This window comes from Papilio polytes, unplaced genomic scaffold (assembly GCF_000836215.1).
Source record: "Papilio polytes unplaced genomic scaffold, Ppol_1.0 DF822067.1, whole genome shotgun sequence".
Lineage (NCBI taxonomy): Eukaryota > Metazoa > Arthropoda > Insecta > Lepidoptera > Papilionidae > Papilio > Papilio polytes.
Window position 1 is genome coordinate 5,598,181 of NW_013527137.1, and position 22,205 is coordinate 5,620,385.

The 22,205-nt window shown below is 32.2% G+C and overlaps 1 protein-coding gene across 1 annotated transcript in view; it reads left to right on the top strand.

Moving 5' to 3' along the window:
- Window positions 1–22,205, top strand: part of LOC106107460 (thrombospondin type-1 domain-containing protein 7A-like) — a 66,006-nt gene that overhangs the window by 29,474 nt on the left and 14,327 nt on the right. The window contains exon 2 of the mRNA XM_013288320.1: window positions 7,675–7,772. Within this exon, the coding sequence (XP_013143774.1) occupies window positions 7,679–7,772 (94 nt within the window). The 5' untranslated portion in view covers window positions 7,675–7,678. The remainder of the gene's footprint in view (window positions 1–7,674; window positions 7,773–22,205) is intronic.

A 22,205-nucleotide genomic window follows, 5' to 3' on the forward strand; every position in this document is an offset into this window, starting at 1 on the left:
ATACTCTACATCTGTTCCAAATTTCATCGAAATCTGTATAGCAATTTGCGCTACAAACTCTAAACTTCTGTTCATCTAAACTTTCACATTAATAATTTTAGTTACTGGTCTTTCATCTATACTAACTAATATTATAAAGAGGAAAGATTTGTATTTTTGTATGTATCGAAAAAACTTAATAATTACTGCGCCGATTTTAAAAATTCTTTTGCCATTACAAAGGTAATCTGTGATTACATAGGCTAGATTCTTCATTATTTTTTAATTCCACACGAGCGACGTCGCGAGCAACAGCAAGTATTTCATAAACCCAACATATTTTAACCAAAAGACGATACAAAAGCAATTCATTGTATCCTGTTATCTGTAGTGAACGTAACTCCTCTATGTAGAGTAAAAGTGAAGTTGTCAGATAAAGTTGTCTCGTGGTCCATTGTGCTCGGCAGCAGTCTGACGGAAAACCGAGATTAATACATTTGTTTCACTCCAAGTAACACCAAGTTACACAATTACTAATGGAAATTGTCTTACATTTTAAACATATTATACGAGTACTTTTGTTAGAGAGGGTTACTTAGAGCGTCGGTGGCTCAGTGGTTTTAGTACTTGACTTGTAATCTACAGATCTTGGGTTCGAATCCCGGCATGTACCATTGTGATTTTTGATTCTTCGAATTTTCATATGTACATAATTTACCCGACGTTCCAACGGTGAAGGAAAACATCGTGATGCAACCCGTACATATCGGCGAAGATATTCAAAGATATGTGTTAAGTCAATCAACCCGCACTTGGCCAGGGTGGTTGGCTATGGCCTAGTCACCCCTTACTAGGATAGGCTCCGATCCCCTCGGTGGGGACATAAAGTGAGCTGGTGATGATGATGATACTTTAATTAGAGATTTTAAATACAATCGTTTTATACTAGCTTTCTCTCGAGATTCGGTTCGAGAGGAATTAAAAAGTAGACTATGTGTTCTTCTAAATTCTAGACTATCCTCTAGGATTTAGGCTACAAACAAGGATTCATCTGAACTTTGGCATTTATAATATTAGTTAATTACTAGAATTATTATTCAAAATTAAATACTGTTGAAGCACTAATTTTAATTATGAAAAGATAAAATCAATATCGATAATCTCTCAAACAACACAGGTTTTAGTGGAAACGAAATTAATTGCTTCTGTGAATTCGGTGGTTTCAGTTTAACAGAATTTTCGACGTTCACTGAACGGAATTATCAATTTAATCACCTTACATTTCCGCGAAACGCCCGAATTTAACATTTCACTTTGATTTCATTATTACAAAACGCTTATGGGCTTGTAACAGAGATTTAACTTTGTTAATTCTTGTTTTTAATTGATTTTCCAATTATCATACTTCATACTAATATTATAAATGTGAAAGTTTAGATGGATGGATGGATGTTTGTAGGAGTTTGTAGCCGTTTAGGCTGAACGGATTTCGATGAAATTTGGTATACATGTAAACGACAGTGAGGAAAAACACATATGCTACTCACTTTTGTTTTTTTATTCTACGCGGATGGATTCGCGGACGAAAGCTAGTACTCAATAACCAGTTTTATTTTTCTTGAAATTATATAATTACAAATTAAACGTTAAGTTGCGTACTGACCAACTTTACAAGGTGTAATGTAACATTGCTAGACAGACGCGTTGCTCGCTGGTTTCCCCGTAACACTACGTACTTACTGCATAGATGTTCGCCATTGCATATTATATTACACCGCGTTACATCGGTATGCACCTTTAGAACGCGCATATCTTTCACTACACTGTCTCACAAATGTTTAGCCTCGCTTTGATTCCTATGAGCTTTAAGGAGTTGACACATCGATTTTTAGTTATGTAATTAAACAGTTCAATTGGCTGCGGAACAATCGACAATCGACAACAATTGTGCCATTGTTTATCCTACGGTGTGCGCTTTCATCATTAAACTATTATATGTTTCATGTTGGTTTTTGGCACACATATGTTATATATAATTTGCCTGTCTAAACCAAAAGTCAGTACTTGTTATAAAGTTTATCCTTCAAGCTAGAAACTTTGTGTAACTAATTCTCCCAGTGCGTGTCAAGCGTCGAAATGGTTTAACCTTTTTGTAAGACAAATACTAATCGCTGGTTTCTACCACTTTGAATTGTTCTAACGTTTTGTTTCTTTTAGTTTGACTTTGAGCTGTGTGATGTTATTTAAGTGGATATAATTAAAAGTATTTGTTTTCAACTACAGTTATACGAATTGTACTAATGTTGTAAATGAATAATGAGGCATGGATGTATGGATGTTTGATACTATGTATCTCCTAACTTTACGGATCTATATAAAATTTGGTCACGTAGAACATTAGTCTGGAAGAACACATATGTTAATTAAATACAAAGTGTTTTTATAAAATTACATCCGAGTGAAGTCACGGGAAAAAGTTAGTCTGACTGATGTTTATTTTTAAAGAAATAGAGAGTACGGTTGTTGTATAATGTAGAGGCTTGAGACAAACGAAAATCTTATGCAAATTTTAATACCACAGATATAAATACTCTTTACTTTATTATTATGGTAAAGTCATTCCTAGAAGTGTAACTATTTTATTTCACCAACAGAATACAAGCTAACTATAAAGCCAGTCTTAATGGGTTTAGATAAAAGCAAAGTTTGTAACATAGTAACATTGCAACGCTTTATGTGTCGTGAAGTTCTTTGAGATTGATAACATTGTTGCGTTCATGTAACATTAAATGCTCGTATTATTTGTAATGGCAACATTTTAAAATGAATTCCATACCACAGTTATATCTAAACTATATACCAAACGTAAAGGTTTCATGCACTCCTCTCCAGTCAGATTAGATAGGAAGGGAAGGTGTAGCAGATGGGATGTACAGGGAACGGACATCTGTAATTTACGTATTTTTGCAGATAACTGAGAACACTTATTTCGTTCTTTAACTTTGAACTGGTTACTTTGCAATATATAATACTAAAAATAATTGACAAACTTAAATTTATATCCCTCATTTACTTGTAATAACATCAAACTAATAGGAAATTATGCAAAATGTAAATCCATTGTTTAGTACGCAATATAATGGGCAGTTCTGTTTATATTTATGTTTGTTCATGAATTTTAAATATATTGACGACCGCGCTGTTGGCTGTTTCAATACAATTATGTAAATTTAGCCTATTTGTAAACCTGTGATATGGACTGCATTGATTTCCAAATTGTTGTGGTTATGATTTTATCACTGCCGTAGATATCCTCGTATACAGGTTACAAATTAATGTATAACATAACACAACGTAACTAAGCAATGAAATTAAGTGTTGATAAAGTATGAACGGTTATCGCTGTCGGATTGTTAAAATCTAAAGTTAAACATTTGTAAGTACTTATAATAAAATAAGAAACTAAGTTATTTCTTAAAACTTAAAAAATTAAAATCTAACTGACATCCCACCATCACCAGCACACTACACGTCCCCACCGAGGGGCTCGGAGCCTACCCTAATAAGGGGTGACTATATCTTTGAATTTCTTTGCAGATATGTGCAGGCATCACGATATTTTCCTTCACCGTAAGAACGTCGGGTAAATTATGTACATATGAAAATTCGAAAAATCGAAAATCACATTGGTACGTGGCGGGATTCGTACCTAAGACCTGTAGATTACAAGTCAAGTGTTCAAACTTAACTTAAAACTTAATTTAAAACGCAGTGTAATTATTTTCTTGTAAGAAATACACGCAGAAAGTTTAACATACAACACCTTCGGGAGCATTTATTTCAAATAGTTATGTAGTTTCATGAATTGAAAATATGGAAATATTCGAAGTAGAGGTCTCTAAAGCCTCTTATAGCAGGTGTTTGTTGTTTTATATTATCGAAAAAATTCTTTCTTGTTCACGCTTTTTTTCATAAATATTTATACCCACGTATCGTGTTTGCAAAATAGAGAATAGCTATGTGAAAGAAGTTTCGAAGCATCTCGTAAACATTGATGTAATGTTTAGCTTATTTTTATTTTCGTACCTCAGTTTTATTTTATTTATCCGTATAATTTTCAACGAAAAAAATTAAACCATTTAATTCTACGTTTATTTTGTACAGTTTTCTTTAGATATGTTACGAATTTAGTTTTTAAGTATTTAAAAAAAAAATATTGTGTAAAATGATATTTTTACTTATGCTACTTATGTTCTCTGAATATACATTAACATCTTATTAAAACTTACAAACGTTAATCACTTAATTAGAGCCCCTGTAGACTATAGACATCGGCCTTATATAGTATAGTTTAGTTAAACGCTTCATTAGTGTAAACATGGAGGTGCGCATAATACACCCATTTTGTTTTTCAAACTCTCTGCCGATAAAAAGTCTGTGGTTTCTTAAAGTTATTCACAATCATTACAATGAGAGACTTTTCTGATTAATGTGCTAACGTTCAACTTCTTGCGCAAGTGGCAAAACTATTCTATCTTTTGAGTACTTTTACGAGAACACAAAAGCCCATCCGGGTGAAATTGCCCGCAGCTGTTACTTGGGAGACCTTTGAAGAAGTTTCTCGATTTTATATCGTTACTTTGTTGTTCTCATTTCTATTTATACTTTGTAACTCCAGTATTACAATAAGTCTGTGATATTTTTAGTTAATTCGAAGCTTTTTTCTGTACTTCTGGAAATTGTGCTTTTGTTTTTCATATAAAAATTAAAACATTAAAAGTTGATTTGATATCACTAATCTTTTAATTTAAGTGTATATTATAACAGAGATTGTAAGGTAAATATTTAAGATTCCTATAAATATATATGTATTTTATTATAAACATTGTATAATAGCTAAAAGTAATTTATAATGGCGAAATGGATATATAAAAAAGTGAAACACAAGACGAGGACTTTTATTATGAGTAATTGAATATCATCCATCACTCACAGAGGGCGCTCGCCTGACTGTTACTGGCTTACCGCACATTGTTTCCTTGATCATTCTCTTATAAATAATTATCTTACCTTTTGTTAGATTTATTACGGTTATTTATGATTTAAAATATAGAGAACGTACGGCTGACAAGTTGCAAAGTTACTTTACTTTGAGTTTCTGGAAATATCTGTTCACAAATACACTGATAACCTAACCTTACTTTCATAAAACTACTTAAAAACGACTTTGGTTGTAAGAAAACAATCTATTATTTTCACAAAAGAGACGTAGTTTTAGAAAATAAATAAAAAATATAAACGGAAATTTAAATAAAGTCATCCTTTGAAACTGTTCCAGAGACTTTTAGTCTATTTTTGGAGTACAGAAATAAAACATTCATTGTGTTGCCGCAGGGTGAGAGCAAAGGATGGCCTCTCTAAATACCACCTACAAAGCGAGGTCAACTCGCATCACAAAGGGACGTCTTTATCCCGAATACGTTTGTAAGTCTCCAGATTTGTCGAAAACACGGAGCTTCCTTTTCTATAAAACGCAATTATAAAGTTTCAGAAATGTCAACTAACTAGCTGTTTTCCTGCGGCTTCATCCGCGTTAAATTAAAAAACTTTATTTCATTGTCTAAATTATCAAGTTCTCAATTGCAAATGTCAAAATTACCGTTACCATAATAATGTTACTTCCTTAATGTTGGCAGCTCGTAGTTTATGGTCCTTTTCCCACGTGAGGGTTTTTTCCAATTTATGAACCTCCTAAGTTTAGTACGTGACAAAAAAGTAGCCTAAAGCTAAGTTTAGGGCTTTTAATAAAAAAAAGCATTTTTCAAAAATATGCTGTAATTGCTGACATCTTAGGCGACAAAGAAGTGTGGATTTACGCTTTATTATATTAGTATATAGTATTATTTATTATGTCACGTTAACCAAAAAAATCTGTCATAATGAATAACCTTCTTATTTTAATGAGTTGGTCGGCATAGTACTCTCTTATGAATCTCTATTAGCCATCATATTTGAATACACTATTATCTCACATGTGCATTTCTTCTGTGTAATAGAGGTTAAGCCTTTTTAATGTTTCACAATCCATTCATACCTTTTTCGATCTTCCATTTTACTCTTCTTTTCCAATCTTATATAGCCTAAAATCGTTCATAGTAATACTTACATTTGAACAAAACAGAAGTAATAAAACATAATTCTTATACAAAAGGAAGCTTTGTTGGTTCCCTTGGCTAATGTCAGTTGGAGCGATAACAATGCAGCCTGCGTTCGTTTGCAGAACGCGATGTTGAAACTTTGCAGGAAGCTTGCGAATGGAAATGAAAGCTCTCCCAGAGTGTCTGGAATTTATATACAACAATGAAAGTATTGTGTTGCATAAAATGAATAGAAAATTAACGGCACAAGTTATTTTAATTCCAGTTGAGAATATGATGTTATTATAGTTGTTTTTTTCTTAGCACAGTAAAATTTTTTTTATGGGTTGTTTTTTTTAATTCTCAATTTACAATTTAGAGATTAAATAAGATATATATATTAATAAGAATAATAAGATATATAATAATAAGAATTTATGTAACAATTATTTTATACATTTCAAATGACTAGAAAATAAATAACTCGAGGTTGATCTTACATCAGACCTCTTCAACTTTGTGACACAATATGACTTGACCTCAATCCGCGACTTACTTTTCTCTGCTGCCCTCTGGCGGTGAAACAAATGAATGTTTTATCTTCGTACACTTTAAAATAAAAGTCACCGGGGAATTTGAAATACCTACATATAAATGTTAAAACTTGTTATTGTTTCTGTTTATTTCAGAGACAAAGGTTAATAAAATCATTTAAGATAAACAGTTAAATTTAAATTATTTAAACTTTCGTGAGACATTTTTATAACTAACTATTTTACGGCTATTACTGAAGAAAAGAAAGAAGACGGACCCCCGCAGGGTGCGAAGCTAGGCGGTGCCTCCACCGAAAAAATTAGACGTGAGTAATAGCCGTAAAATAATTAGTTAGTTAAATTTATTTTACGTAAAAATTTCTACTATAAAAATTTAAGTATTACACTGTAACAATTTCTTGGGTATCAATTGAATTTTGTTCACGGTTTGTCAACGATCATTTATTACAATTTATTTGGTCAATGAGTTGGAAAATGTTACATTATTGGATTCGCTGCGGCTCCTTGGTCAGCGGTATTAAGCTCATGTTTGGGTCAGGCGACTTTGAAGCTACGTTGATGCAGAAATAAACCAGAATGAACAATAATTTTCACCTACAGATAAAATTATTGGCCATAACCTAGAGGGATAGAGATTATGAATTTCCATTTCTAGCACACATTTTTAATACAATTTTATAACTTTCTACCCTTATATACTCATGTATTAAAGGTCCTTAGTCCTTAGTCCCGCTTCGTTTCCTATGAACTTATATGGAGGTGCGCACACTACTCGATTTTTAGTCGTGCAAGTAAACAGTTAAGTTGGCTGCGAAACAATTGACAATTGCTCAACAGTTGTGCGATAGTTTAGTCAAATGTGTGCAACCGATCTTAAATAAACTTTCTCTAGAATACCGAAAATTCAATCGATAAAGATTTTACTCCTCTACCAGAAATGTCAAGCTGGTTTTTAATGGCTTGAAAAGATAAAGATAAAGATAAAGTGCATTATCTTGTTTCAGAAGAATGTCTCCGCTGTGGTGGGCATTGCCACTGCTGCTGGCAGCTGCAAGCGCGGACGAGGCCACTGACCCTGAGGGCCTGCTAGATACTGGTACAGGTAAGGATTTCGAACTATAACTTAGCTTCGAATCATAACTGAAATGTTTTTTAAACACTTTCTTTGGACATTGAAATATCATTTGAGAACCAGGATCCTATTATTAATAATTAAAGTAGCTTTAAAACTTCTAACATGTCGTTATTTTTTCCTTACTGTCTAAAGAAATAAGAAGCTTACGACAGACCATTTGTTAGCAACAGCTAACCTTGTAATCTAATGGCAAGTAATCTTCTTAACAGCGCTCTGCAAATAAACAAACTCAATTTCCTTAATCACCGGCCTTTCGGCCCTTTTATAAAATGTCAGAATAAAAATATTGTATTATGTAAATAGAATAAAAAGCAATTTCATCAAACTGTCACAAACAATCCCATGAATTTGTGGAACGTATTTACTTTGAAAAAAGCTGCCTCAGTACACTAAGCTTAATGACGCGTAGCGTCGTAGAGGTGACGTAGCAGAAGCGTAGAGATTAGCTAAAGCTACGATCACCGTAGACTGGTACTTTACTGTAACAGCACAAGAAATACATAATACTTTCGGAGTTTTTATACCAAGGAGGTACATTTGTCGTAATTTTACTAGTAAAAAATTAATAGTGGACTATTTCTTTTTAAAATTATCCTCCATCGAGTACCATTCGTAATGTTTTTGCGTTGCATATAAGTATACTATAGAGAATAAGTATTCTTTTCAAAAAAATAAAACGAAAATTCATATCGACATGTAAGTGTTCCCTTCGACCTTTGGACGGAAGCCAATCCAATGTTCGTGAATCGTGCAAATATTTATTCGACTCAATACGATTTTTGTTATCGAAAAGCACAATTTCCAGTTTAATTTATACAAAAGATATGTGGCAATAAATAAAACGTGCATTATCTTAAGTAGAGATACTATAAAATCACACAGCAGTGTTAATAGCGGAATTTAAAAGGAAGTAAAATTGATTCCAATATTTTTATCTCCACGCTGTTAAAAAAATAATTGTAAATCTTACAAACTAATTCAAAGTACGATACTAACGGTACTATTTCTTAAAATGATTCACCAAAAATCTGTTGTTATTTCCGCATTTCTTATAAAAAAATATGTTTTGCTTGTCTTATCTCGCATAGAGGAGTAACGGCGGGACTAATCGCCTTCGCTTCGCAAAACACGAGCAAATTGCCTCCATTAGTGTGCACAAGTGGACGCCATGGCAACCTTTGTTGTGACCGCCCTCTCCTATTTTATTTCAATCATTATTTTTTATGTTATGGCTGAAGTGTCTTTAAAACTTTTTTGTTGTTTTAATTATTGATATTAGTCAATGATATCTTCTGCCTAATACAATCTATACTATTATAATAAAGCGTAAACACACACTTCTTTGTTGCCTAAGATATCAGCAATTACAGAATATTTTTGAATAATTATTTTTTTAACAAAAAGCCCTCCACTTACCTCTTGCTTTAGACTATATATTTTCACACCATTAACCTTAGGGGCTAAATATTTTGGATAAAAACCCTACTGTGGGAAATAGACAATAAGTTGCTGCCAACATCAAGAAAAGAGGTTGCTAAGGTTTGTCACGTCATGTCATTTTTACATTTTCTATTGATTATTTGACAAATGTAAACAATAAAGTAAAATTTTCATAATTTCATGCGGATGAAGCCGCACGGGAACAACTAGTTTTAACTAAGCTTCAAAAAAGCAGAAAACTTGAATTATTGGTATACACCTTTCAGACTGCCGTAAAAATTATATAAATTGTGTCATAGCGAAAGTTAGTAATTTCATACAAGTCGAGGAGAGTTGCGAACTCGTATGCCATACATTATTCATTCTCAGTTTGACTGTAATGCGATTACGTGCCGCTCCTCGCCCTCACAAACTCCCCAAACTCAGGCAGACAATAATCACGTTAACAAAGTTTACGTTATATTGATAATATAATGAAACAAGACATAAACATGTAAACATTTTTTAAAAAGTAATTTTTTTAAATAGAGAGATATCTCGGATAAACGCTATAACTCCGAGATCTCTGAAGTAAAATACTTTAGGTGTACATCACTAGTAATGATCCTCCATCATCTGATTTGCTGATAAAACCCACGTTATATGAAATAACACATGTTTTTAAACATGTTGTAACCGGGTTACCTAATCCTAACCCGGCAAGGCTATGTTTAATTGATCTCTGAAGTGGTCAATTTTTTGAAGAAAAAACCTCATCGAGTTTCGTGAAAATTTGTTTTGAATATTTTGAATGTAGAATTTTGCTACATTTTAAATCTTTTGTTTTTTTTTTACAATTGATTATTCCAGTAATAGTGAATTTTATTAAATGAAATTTGTCATTAAATTGTTCTTAAAAGCCTTTTTGTTGGAACGGAAACCAAGAGTGATTTCGAATTTCACGCTTTGGTAGACGCTAAAATTGCCTTCGTTTATGGATGTACTCGAATCGCATGGAATGTAGAAATCATATTAAACATTATTTCACCACATTATTCACGACACAAATTAGAATGTTACTAGAGTTTAATACAAATAGTTTTCTCTTTGTTATTTTAACATGTTCGCAAACTGCGTAGCTCTCAGAGCTTCGCTTCGCTACATAAGCTGTTACTTTATGCAAATATTTTATCTTCAATATTGTACAAATTAATGAAGATAATCTCATGCGTAAATTTTCGCATCTCTGCGAGTCGCACGACTCTCGGAATAATAATGTCTCCCGGGGGGATATTACGAGGTCTTTTGTAAGCGACACGATGTTTACTTTATATTTTTTTTATTTACAAATATTAAATATACCCTCATTTAAAATACAGTCTTGACGAAGTTAATTTGTTACGATGTTTGTATAAAAAGACTGCTGTTGATTATATTGTGGTTAAAAGAAAATGTTTAAAATATAAGTTTTGAGTTTTGAGGACTGATATGGATAATTTTAAATGTCTATTTAAAAATGCTTAATCTTATTAAATAACTAATGCACCATAGTAATAGTTACAGGCTAAGTGGAAATTATTTATGGCGAAATTAAAATTAACTTATTGAAACTTTCGTGAGACATTATATTATTCGTACTGTATAATTTATAACACGGTTAAAACTCACTTGGGAACTTTTGGTGTAGGCACCGTCCAGTTTCAGACCCGTCGGGGGTCCTTCTTCAGGCTGAGTGGTTGCTGGCTTTATTCGCATCAAGTCGGGACGGTCACTCCATGTCACACTGAAGAAGGACCCCAAACAGGTCTGAAACTGGTCGGTGCTTACGAAAGCTCCCACGTGAGTTTTAGCAGAGTTATAAATTAGGAATTTAAATTGTTTTTTTTCCGTTCCTATGAATATAATAACATTCAATAAGAGATTAACTGGTGCGACATTAAAAATTGTCAAGCGCAGATATTCCTTTTCATATCGGAATCAGTGCGGCTGTTTGTTCCCTGTCACTCGCACTGCGCCTTTCTTTCGATGTTATTGGAAAAGCGTTTTATATTAAAAGGGCGTAAAATATTCTTATTTATACTTCTGGAATAAACTCCGAAACTACTCAACAAATCTTGTTGAAATTGTAAAAAAAAGTTGTTAACTTTATAACTTGAGAGTTAAAAAGCATAGTATTTATTATCGAAATGAAATGTTTGTAGTAAGAAACATAGTCTATGTTAGTGATAAATTACCTTTCTAATGATGTAATAATTTTTAAATCGGCCTATAGTAGTTTTTACGTGAATCAAATACATACAAAAATTTAAAAATACCTTTTATCTTTATAACTAGCTGTTCCCATGCGGCTTCGTCCGCAGGTAATTATAAAAACTTCATATTATCTTTTACATTTGTCAATTTATTAATTGCAAATGTCAAAATGACACGACATGTGACAATTCATGCTAATCTTGCATCCTTGATGTTGGCAGCAACTTATGGTCTCTTTCTCACATTAGGATTTTTATCCAATTTATTTACCAACTAAGTTCAATAGCGTGAAAATATATAGCCTAAAGCGTGAAGTAAGTGTAGGGCTAATTATTAAAAAAATAGTTCAAAAATATGCTGTAATTTGACGTCTTAGGCAACAAAGAAGAGTGCGTTTACGCTTTATTATAATAGTATAGATATATAATAGTATAGATATATAATAGTATAGATATAGATATTAGTTAGTATAGATTAATACGAACCCGTGCAAAATTAAGGTGCGTTGTTAAAATAATTAAAAGATTCTACATATTTTTTTTAAAAAAGTATGGTTGTAGAAGTAGTTTTGTATTGTAGCAAAAATATATTATACAAACAAGTATTTAGAAACGTGGTCGGAAGCAAAGGAAATGAAGTTGGGGTCTATACAGCGCTTCATATTTCCGACAGGAGATATTATATGACAAGGAAATTGTTTATTCGACATATTTGGACCCAATCTTAGATGAGTAATATTTTCAAAATACTTTAACTAACCTCCGTCAGAAATTAAACCTTTATCATCAACAACCTTTCACTGCGACTCCGTCCGCGTGAAATTAAAAAATAATATAAAACATAGCCTATGTTGATCACTGATAACGTAGCTTTTTAATGGTGTAAAAATTTTTGAATTCGGCCCACTAGTTTTTGATTTATTATTACAATTAAACAAAGTTTTCCTCTTTATAATATTACTATAGATAAAAATTGTCGTCTAAAATAGGACATTCTGTTTTTACCTATGTATTTATACATATTTACTTATGTTCAAAAATAAGTAAATAAGAGTATGATAAAGTATAAGTATGAAACTACCGTGAACCGTATTACGGGGTCTTGGGAAAGCATTAATTTATTCATTGAAAAAATAGCTCAAATTATCCTTATATAATTATGTTATGTAACGCCGAGCAACCCCCCTCCTCGCAGCCGTATGAGCCCCGCAAGCGTCCGTTATCGCCGACAATGATTGTAGCGACAGGCGTAATTGCCTGCGCTCGGCAAAACACGCCAAATTACCTACATTACCGTAGATGCCGCGCGAGTCATTATCGTATATACCTACGCCAGTTAAGTTAATATTCCGTATAATCTTATAACATGTACATTAAAGGCATTAATCTTTTAAATAAATACAGAGCAAAAATCAACTTACAAATCTTACTAATGTTATAAATGCGAAAGTTTAAATGGATGGATGTTTGTTGAAGGTTGTAAATTAAGCTGCTGAAAGAATCTCGATGAATTGAAATGTAGAACATAGTCTGGAAGAACATAAAGACTACTTATTAATTTTTTTAAAATTCCAGCGGACGGAGTCTCCGGTGACAGCTAGTAAATGATAAATCTTTTATCTGTCATTTCAAGATATTCATCCATTCGGTATTCATTTTAAACTATCATCGTATAGTTTTGTAATAGGGATACATGATATCGCTTCCTGTTTAAGAAAAGCATGTACAATATTTTGCCATCACTCTCATTTATTTCGAATAAAACAGAGATAATAAGAGTTTTAGAAATGAAAATGGATAGATTATATGATCTATTCTTAGCGTAGCTGTATGTCAATAATTCAACGTCAATCAAAGGTTTTACACCCTGTATATGTCTGTAGGTATACATTAACAGAGTCGTGGTACAGGGTGTTATCGCTTCGCTTGAGCACGACCGAGCCTGAACTGCGTTAGATAGAAAGCCTCCCTCATCCGAACCCTCTTGCATACATAATGAACCCAGTTTAGAACATAACTCATATTAAGATGTTTTTATAAAATATCTTACTTGTTACAGCGAATTATTTTCATAGATGCGACATTCAGATAGTTTTTTATAATTTTTAGTATCAATGTCAAATCGCAGATCTTTTGTTTCTTAACTAACCTTGTTTTTGTAACTTTAAAATAAACCACAATAAATAAAAAAAATATTTATTACTTCAAAATCTTACATCATACTTTATACTAATATTATAAATGTAAAAGTTTAGATGGATGGATGGATGGATGTTTGTTGGTTTGTAGCCAAAACGGCTGAGCGGATTTCGCTTTGGTATAGAAGTAGAGGATAGTCTGGAAAAAAACATAGGCTATTCAATTTTGTGTTTTTAAATTCCACGCAAACGGAGTTGCGGGCGAAAGCTAGTATTATATAAAAATACGTTGGTGTTGGGAAGAACTTTTAAGTAAAAATAATTACTTCTGTGAGAATGTTCGTTGTTCTTGCATAACAGACATTACATTTTAAATTTACCTAGCAACAAAGTAACTTTTCTTTTTTTCATTTGTGTGTTTTATTGTATTGTATGTTTGTGTGTGTGTGTGTTAGGGTATAAGTGCGAGTGTGTGCGTTACATACTAAGCATTAATTTGTTACAACAAAACAATATAAAAGAATTATTAGTCATTTAATTTCCAGTATCCATTAGGCATGAGAGGATAATGTCCATAACTTTTCCAGATCCGTCTGAAAAATATATCAAAGGATCCTTTGAAAATACGCGACACGGATTTTCCATTTCGTCGACTCTAACAATTTTCAGTCACGGAATATTTAATAGAACGTAATCCATTGTGAATTCCGTCACTATAAATCCATGACAAGTCGTTTCATTATTATCTTTGGGAAAAGTATTAAGTATTAAGTAAAAGTATTAATTAAGTATTCGTGTTTTTTGCGTTTATTTAATACTAATTGTTAGTTCGACTTCGTCCGCGTCAAGTTAAAAAAATAATACCTATGTTACACATTGAAAACGTATGTTTTGAATAGTTAATTTTTTTTAATCGGCCCAGTTGTTTTTTTGTTATTTAAATATATAAATTAGTATAGATATAGATGAAAGGAAAAATAATACATTTATTTATATCAATAAAATAACGTACAAGAATATTTAAAATCTTTTTTGCAAGGATAGCCTATAATTGTCGGGTACCTTTTCTTTGTGTATTCAAACTATGGATATACCAAGTAACGTAATACTCAAGTAACACGAGTTCTTTTTATTAAAAAAATCATTTTTATAGCTTCTTACGCACGTCTGAAATGCGTAAACATCAAAGGCCCAGCCTCGAGCTATAAATAATTTCTCCTCCTAGAGAGCAATGACCTCACAGCGCGTGATAAATTCTGGGAAGAGTATTGACATAAAATTCTAATATTCCCCTTTTATTAGACGTTGCTTGCTTTTAATTTTTTTTTGTTACAAATTAATTTATATCAAAAACAGAAATTTGTTAAGCAGCTTTTAAATAAACCGTGTTAAAGCTCTCTCTCTCTCTCTTCTATTCCTATGTCCCCAAAGTGGGGCAGAAGGCGTCCACAGTACGCCGCCAGCTCGCTCTGTCTTGGTGTTAAAGCAAAAGGTTGAAATATTTTTATCATGTACTTTACTTTTCTTTGTAACTAGTAGTGGAATTTACTACAGTTAGCTTAGATTTGGTAAGTAAAGAGGCAGATTTTCGTACGAACCACTATAAAATGCATGTGTAAAATGAATAATCGAAATATACACTTTAAAATAAACAAACCGAGTTATCAAACATAAACAATGAGAGTAATTAGAAAATATTGACAAAGGCCCAAAGTTATAGAGAACAAACTCGAATTTACAAACAAACCTCCAAAAGTTTCACCCACAAGCTATCCTGCGGGATGAAAGATGATTTTCAATGGACCGTATCGTAATTTATGCAAATACCTACATTTACATAAAATAATTAATATGTTATACTTCATAATTACAAAATATGTCACAACCTGGGTAATAATATTTTAGTATACAAGGTATCAAAAATATTTTGTATTAAAAATGTAAATTAATTTTACAAGGTAATGAAATACGCGTTATAATTTTTTTTTAAATGATCTTCCACAGTAATGTTACTTTATGGTTATAATAACAATTTTAGTTCAATTTCAAGTTTAAATTCAACAATCCTTTAACTTCGTTCGTTTAACCAATTATTTTTTAAATCTTAATTTATTATTGATAAAATAATTCAATGTAGGCGTAGTAACTTAGGCGTTAAGAAGGAGTAAAAGAAAGGAATTTAAATAATTCACAGAGCTCATTAAAATTCCGAGAGCTACGCAACATCCATCATATACTTCAGTCATTTCCATCCTTAATGAATCTTAGACTGAGTCGAGATATATTTTAATTAAAATACTTGAAAAAGTCATGTAACATTTGTACCAGACGAAAAGGATAGCCTTTTAACCTTCCTATTTCTGTAGTGGAAATCCACGGAATAATTAATAGAAATCGGTTTCGAATAATCCTCGTTTTGAAAATAGAGAAATGAAATAAACTAGTTGCTTGCAATTACAAGTTCATATTTTCAACACTCACTTATAATATTACTCTGTTAAAGTCGGAATATAATAAAAGACTGTTGAATAGCAATTGAATACGAAGAACTTTCTAGATCGGATCGAGGGGTAATTGGCTTTGAAAGGAGCCGGTTGATTGGCTTGCGGCCAATCACTAGTGATTGCATTCAGACACAATTCCTCTATCAACAAGAATTTAGTTAAAAAATACACTTGATGGTTTTTAACTCTGCGTCTCGAACTGTAAACATCATCTAACCACTTTAGTAGTAATCTTAGTATCATATACAAGTGAAATAAAAAAAATATAGGTATCACATTTCATTTCAATAAACAATTTCGCTCATACAATTGTTTTATGAACGGGATAAGAAAATATCAACAATATTTTTCATTACTCCGTGTAAGTGAACGTACTTGAGACGATAAGCCTCTTACGAGAAAGGCGGAAGATGGCTTATTTATTCTATTATTACTCAACGAGGTAACATTATAATATTTTTCTTGTATTGGAAATGAGGGGTATCATAAAGGTGCGTACTACGACGTTACATGGTGTAATGTAACATGTTACACGACCAGCTCGTAACGAGCTGCACAAGGTGTAATTATAACATCGACAATGTAAGTTTTATCAGGGAAATCTAATGAGGGAAGGTCATACAAGTTTGTATCTCTACCTACAAAAACAAAAGTATCATATCAAAACATTTATCAACCAATAGTGATCTACAAATTTATGTGTATATGTTCTCGTGAGCCGCAAACTAAGAGGTTGGTTTTGAAGCAATTAATTTCCCCCATTCCGTAGGGTCCCGTGTACCTTCCATTATTAACTAATTTATAAATCGCCAAAGTTGTACCTTACCCTAACACCTCGAGTGTCGCAGCTGATGCCTTAAAATACCGCTTTCAAACTTACATAAGCTTTTTAGTAACAGCCTATTATATTTGGAGTAATGTTTTAAAGCGTGCTAGTTTTAGTAAACTGAAATATTATTACATGAAAGTAAATAGTTGACAACACGGTATTTAAACACACGCTTAGTAAAGGAATGTTTTGTATAACTGATACTAAAATTAAATAAAAAAACTTGTAAAGTAACAAGATTTTTATTTAAAGTCTTGTGTTTTTTTTAATAATTACGGCTTACTAGCTTTGTCAGAAACTCCGTCCGACGAATTAAAACAAAACTTGGCAAGTAACCTTGCTTTTAGACTATGTTCTACATATGTGATAAATTTCATCGAGATCCGTTCAGCAGTTTAGGCTACAACTCTAAGTAACATCCATCCATCCAAACATTCGGATTTATAGTAGCACAAAGTATAATTGTGAAAGCTGAAGACATGTGAAGAGAGACGCGTGAACACAACTTTTTTAATCTTTTTATATTTGCAATAAAAAAAATATGATAATTTATTGTAACATCTTCTTTATTCAGGCCTGAAAATGAGTTGCGTAATGTTAGGTACGAGTACTGGCAAACGAGAAGATGTAGTGCCATCAGGACTCTAATGACCTCTCCAGGGGAGTGCGAGTCCTTTGTGAGGGAACGTACGTCGGCGACCCAATTAATTCTTTTTTACTACTTGCAAATTAATTAGTTGGAACATGTTTTGTGAAATAAAATAGTTGTACTGACAAAATGCGAGCTAGAAATAAATCTAACATCTAATTAAAGCGCCAACAGCCTAATGGTTACGGACTACCGATCTTAAGGTGGAGGGTTCAAATCCTATTGGATTACTATCGTAAACCATATCCTAGCACCAACATAAAGGTTAGTTGAAATGGTTAAAGGAAATATTAGTAAATTAACAAAAATCTACTAATATTTTTGTACAAAAAGAATTCGTCATTCTAATACGAGTATTTACTATTATAAAAATTATTAATTAATCATATTAGTTATTGTTCTACATTTTTTTTTTTTCAATTATGTAAAACTAGGTAACCCTAAATATTCTTCCTTCCTCTCTCCCTATAACGACATATTTATCTCTATGCGTATATAGCTAACAGTTAGATTTACATTTGTATCCTTTATACAGTTACATACATAGTATATGTATCGAGAATCCAGCCCGATGAGCCGCGTGAACAATTTAGGCCGGATGAAACTCGCACGCCGCGCCGCGATGTTGAGCTCCGCTTTGGAAACCCGATGACGAGCTGAGCGTCGGAATTTAATTAACTCACGCGGAATAAAGCGCCGATAAATTCACTGATACTACATCACATTAAACTAACGACCTGTGAAGATATTTCTTTTTAATGTAATGCCAAAAATGTTGAGTTTTACTAGTATTATATTTTCACAGCTTAACACTTAGGTGAGGACTACCGTATAAGCCAGGTCGAAAAATTTATAAACATTATATTAAAATTCATCCATTGAAATGTCCTATATCACAAACCTACTGTGTGGTCACCCTTAGCGCTTAATTAAAAACTTTTATGGCATTTATTATTTTAACAGTAACCTTCCCTTTATCATTGAATAAAAAGAACACTGAAAATATCAATATAACATTTTTATCTAAATATGAATAGATTTAAAGTTACGTTTAACGTACAATATGTTACTTTATGCCGTAGTAAACAGATTCTGTATCCAGTATTGGATAGATGGGATTCCATACGGCCGCAGCGGGGAATTTAATAAACATCGAGCCGCGCTTCCCCGATATTGGTTCAGATTATTCCTGTCTGCGCTACACCGCGAACATCGATAAATCGTTGAAGTTTCTTCTTTATAAATCTATATAAACTAGCTTCCCGTCTCCCTGAGAACATTACTACTTAGTGTATAAGAGCTTTTGATCTCTAGGAAAATATCGTGTAATGTTTTTTGTTTTTGTTTTCAGTATTATTTTAGTCATCTAATAGTCTTATGCAGACTGTGACTGGTTAGACATGTATAGATGAGCATTACATACTGTGCTGACCTATCGTAGGGACAAGGGCAAGTTGATGATGAAGTAATAGCCTTATGTAATAACTAGCTTTTGCCCGCGACTGCGTCCGCGTGGAATAAATAAATCCATTCAGCCGTTTAAGCTACAAACTGTAACAATCATCCATCCATCTAAACTTTCGAAATTACAATATTAGTACGATTTAGATGTATTACAATTTGAAGTAAGTAATTCGTGCCTAAATTACAAATTATGTCACGTAAGGGAATTTCAAATAAGCCTTCATTTTACCAAAAACATCCATCTTTCCCGAGTGCGTTGAACTCTTAAGTAATCTTCTAAATTCGGAAAGCGCCGACGTAAATTGAAAAAGTTAAATAACTTAACATCTCGTTTACAACACCATCTTTGTTTTTGTACACCTGTCCATAGATACTATTTGTGTTTGATAAATTAAATTTTAGATTAAACTAAAGTTTGTTCAAAAAGAAAATATACCAATAAGAGAAACTAACAATAAAATTTTAACCTTACATAGTCGACTATTGCGACTTTATACAGCTGCGATTATAAGTACCTTTTATTGCTATGTTTTCTTTCGTTGTTGTTAACTGTGTTAATTTTTCTTTTCTAACGAACAAACGAATCAAGCAAAATAATTATATCCGATTTATCTGTACCGTAAAGTTATATTTTGTATAATTTCATATTGATAACGCGTGATTTTCAAAACGATCGCTTTTAACGCAAAAGTCGCACTACGCAGCTTATAAATAATACATATGACCCAGTTAATACGTAGCTATTTATACACAAAGCCTTTCGCACGGTGAAGTTGAAATAGGAAGGGTCCGTGCTTAGAAATAAATGCATGGGGCCGGGAAATAATGGAACGATCGAGCGCCGCTGATAAGGGACGGCTACAGAACAAATGTTCTACATTAAATAGATTCCTTCGAATACTTTCCTGTTTTTCCCCAGTTTTAAAAAAGTAATCTCTGTTATTCTTCGTACCTGCCCGCGGACGCATAACTCACGGAATTACACAGAAAAAAAAACAATCTCATTTAATTTTTACACGTATTTTAAGTGGATACTGAACTTTATGTTTTAACTGATAGGAACAACATTAATTTGTCTTTTTTATGTAAATTTACTGTTGGAAATATGCTCTAAAGAACTCTCCGCATGTACAAATAACGATTTTAAATGTCGCAGTTAGTAAGTAAAAAATATATTATTTGTATCTGTTTGTGTTACAAAAAAAGCTTTATAAAAGACTTAAATGTGGCTAACAAAAAACTTAAGTACATTAGAGTTACTGATGAATTTTATTTTATATTTAAAAATAGAACCAGACCGAATATAGACGAGTTCAGTTTAAACAGATCAATAGACAGTAACGAGATTAATTGCTACGCCAGCCGTAGCACCGGTCAGGACGAGCGTAGCACTGCTACAAATGAATTTGTATTCCAAATAGTGACCGATACAGAATGCAATAATTTACTCCATTTTTTTTATATATATTTAATGTTTATTATTATAAAAACCAAACCAATGACTGGATTAGGTATAACACTGCTATTTATGTAAAACAATTACAATAATAAAAATTATCTAGTTCAGTTTGAAAGTCACGCAAAAACATATAATTTTATGTTGCTTTGGTAATGTATTATAATACTTCAGTGGTTACTAAACGATATTGTAACATTAAATTTCATTTTTATGCATATTTTCTGCGCTGCAATCTCATAATGTATTTCAATACGGCATCACCAGCACTTTGCATGCAAATGCGAGTCGCGTGCGAGATTCAGAGCTGATAGTGACGACAGAGAAAAATTGTAACCTCGCAAACGCAGCTCTAGGTGATGTACATTTATCATGATAATCGAGAAATTTTTCATCACGACAGTTTACTATGAAAGTGTAAGCTTTTAACCTAATCGATTTTGAAACCTAAAATTCAAATATAACGATTATTGTTTGCTAGTATTAGTAATTAATTATAAAACTAAGAAGCCTAACTTCTTTGCTGCATTATCGTCGAAGTAAAGTCGTTGGTTGAGGGAAAATGCAAATAGAATGAATTACATAGATCAGTGAAAACAATTTCATTAATTTTCAATTTTTTATAAACTTGCCAACAATTAAACCGTATGTAGCAGCACTACAAAATTGCTTTATAGGATTTAAATCAGGCTCTATATTGTATTGGCTTCCGAACAGATTGGATTCCGGCGAGCGGTTGCGCAGTAAATTTAATAATAGTGCCATCTCCCTCGCACGATATTGCTTTCGATTACGCCGTTTATTGTTCACTAAAACCGCACATAAACTAAGCGAAACTATAATAAAGACTGGCTTTTCAATTAAGATTGTAATTATTAACTGAATTTTAACATAAATTACCTTAACATATAGTGAATGGGATTTTAGCACAATGTAATAATTGTGTAAAACAGCAAAAAAGCTACAATTTCCTTAAAACCTCTAATGCTTTATTTACCTCTTATCTTACAACTAGTCTGTTTCCTTTTGTCTGTAAACTTATACGAAGCAAAAAGTTTTGCAATGGGTTCTGTTGACGCGAAGTTCGTGCGGCACTCCCTAGAGTGTAATGTAGTTGCAAATAGAGGTAGTTACGTGGAATTTATGAAATCTGCACATTTTTATCGCTTTAACAAAAGTTATAATAAAGATCTAACTTCAAATAAAATAATTAACACAAAAAATGTTTAAAAAGAAATAACTAAGTAAGTAAATCTGGAAATAGTTAAATGTATACATTTTAAGTAATAAGAAAAAATCAGGGAATATAAAAATACATTGATATAAAATTTTCATCATAATAACGCGGAAAAACTTTAAGTTTTATTTTGTTATGAAATATTACAAATGTAACATATCGTTTTCGAAACTGCGTTTACAAAACTAAGTGAAAAACTTTCCAGACACAAACACAGTATATTTCATTTCCACGCAGCGAGATTATACTGTTGAAAATGTTCACGTGAAATACTTCAAATGCGAAAAGGAAACTAACAAAGTTTGTATCACTAGCGCATTTTAATCAAAACATTTCAGCATGAAATAAGTTGCAAATAATAGTTACAGCTTTTCTTATGAAGCTGGACTTTAGTTACCTATTACCAAAAAGGTTAACAAATAAATAAGTATGGACAACTCACTTGAATAATT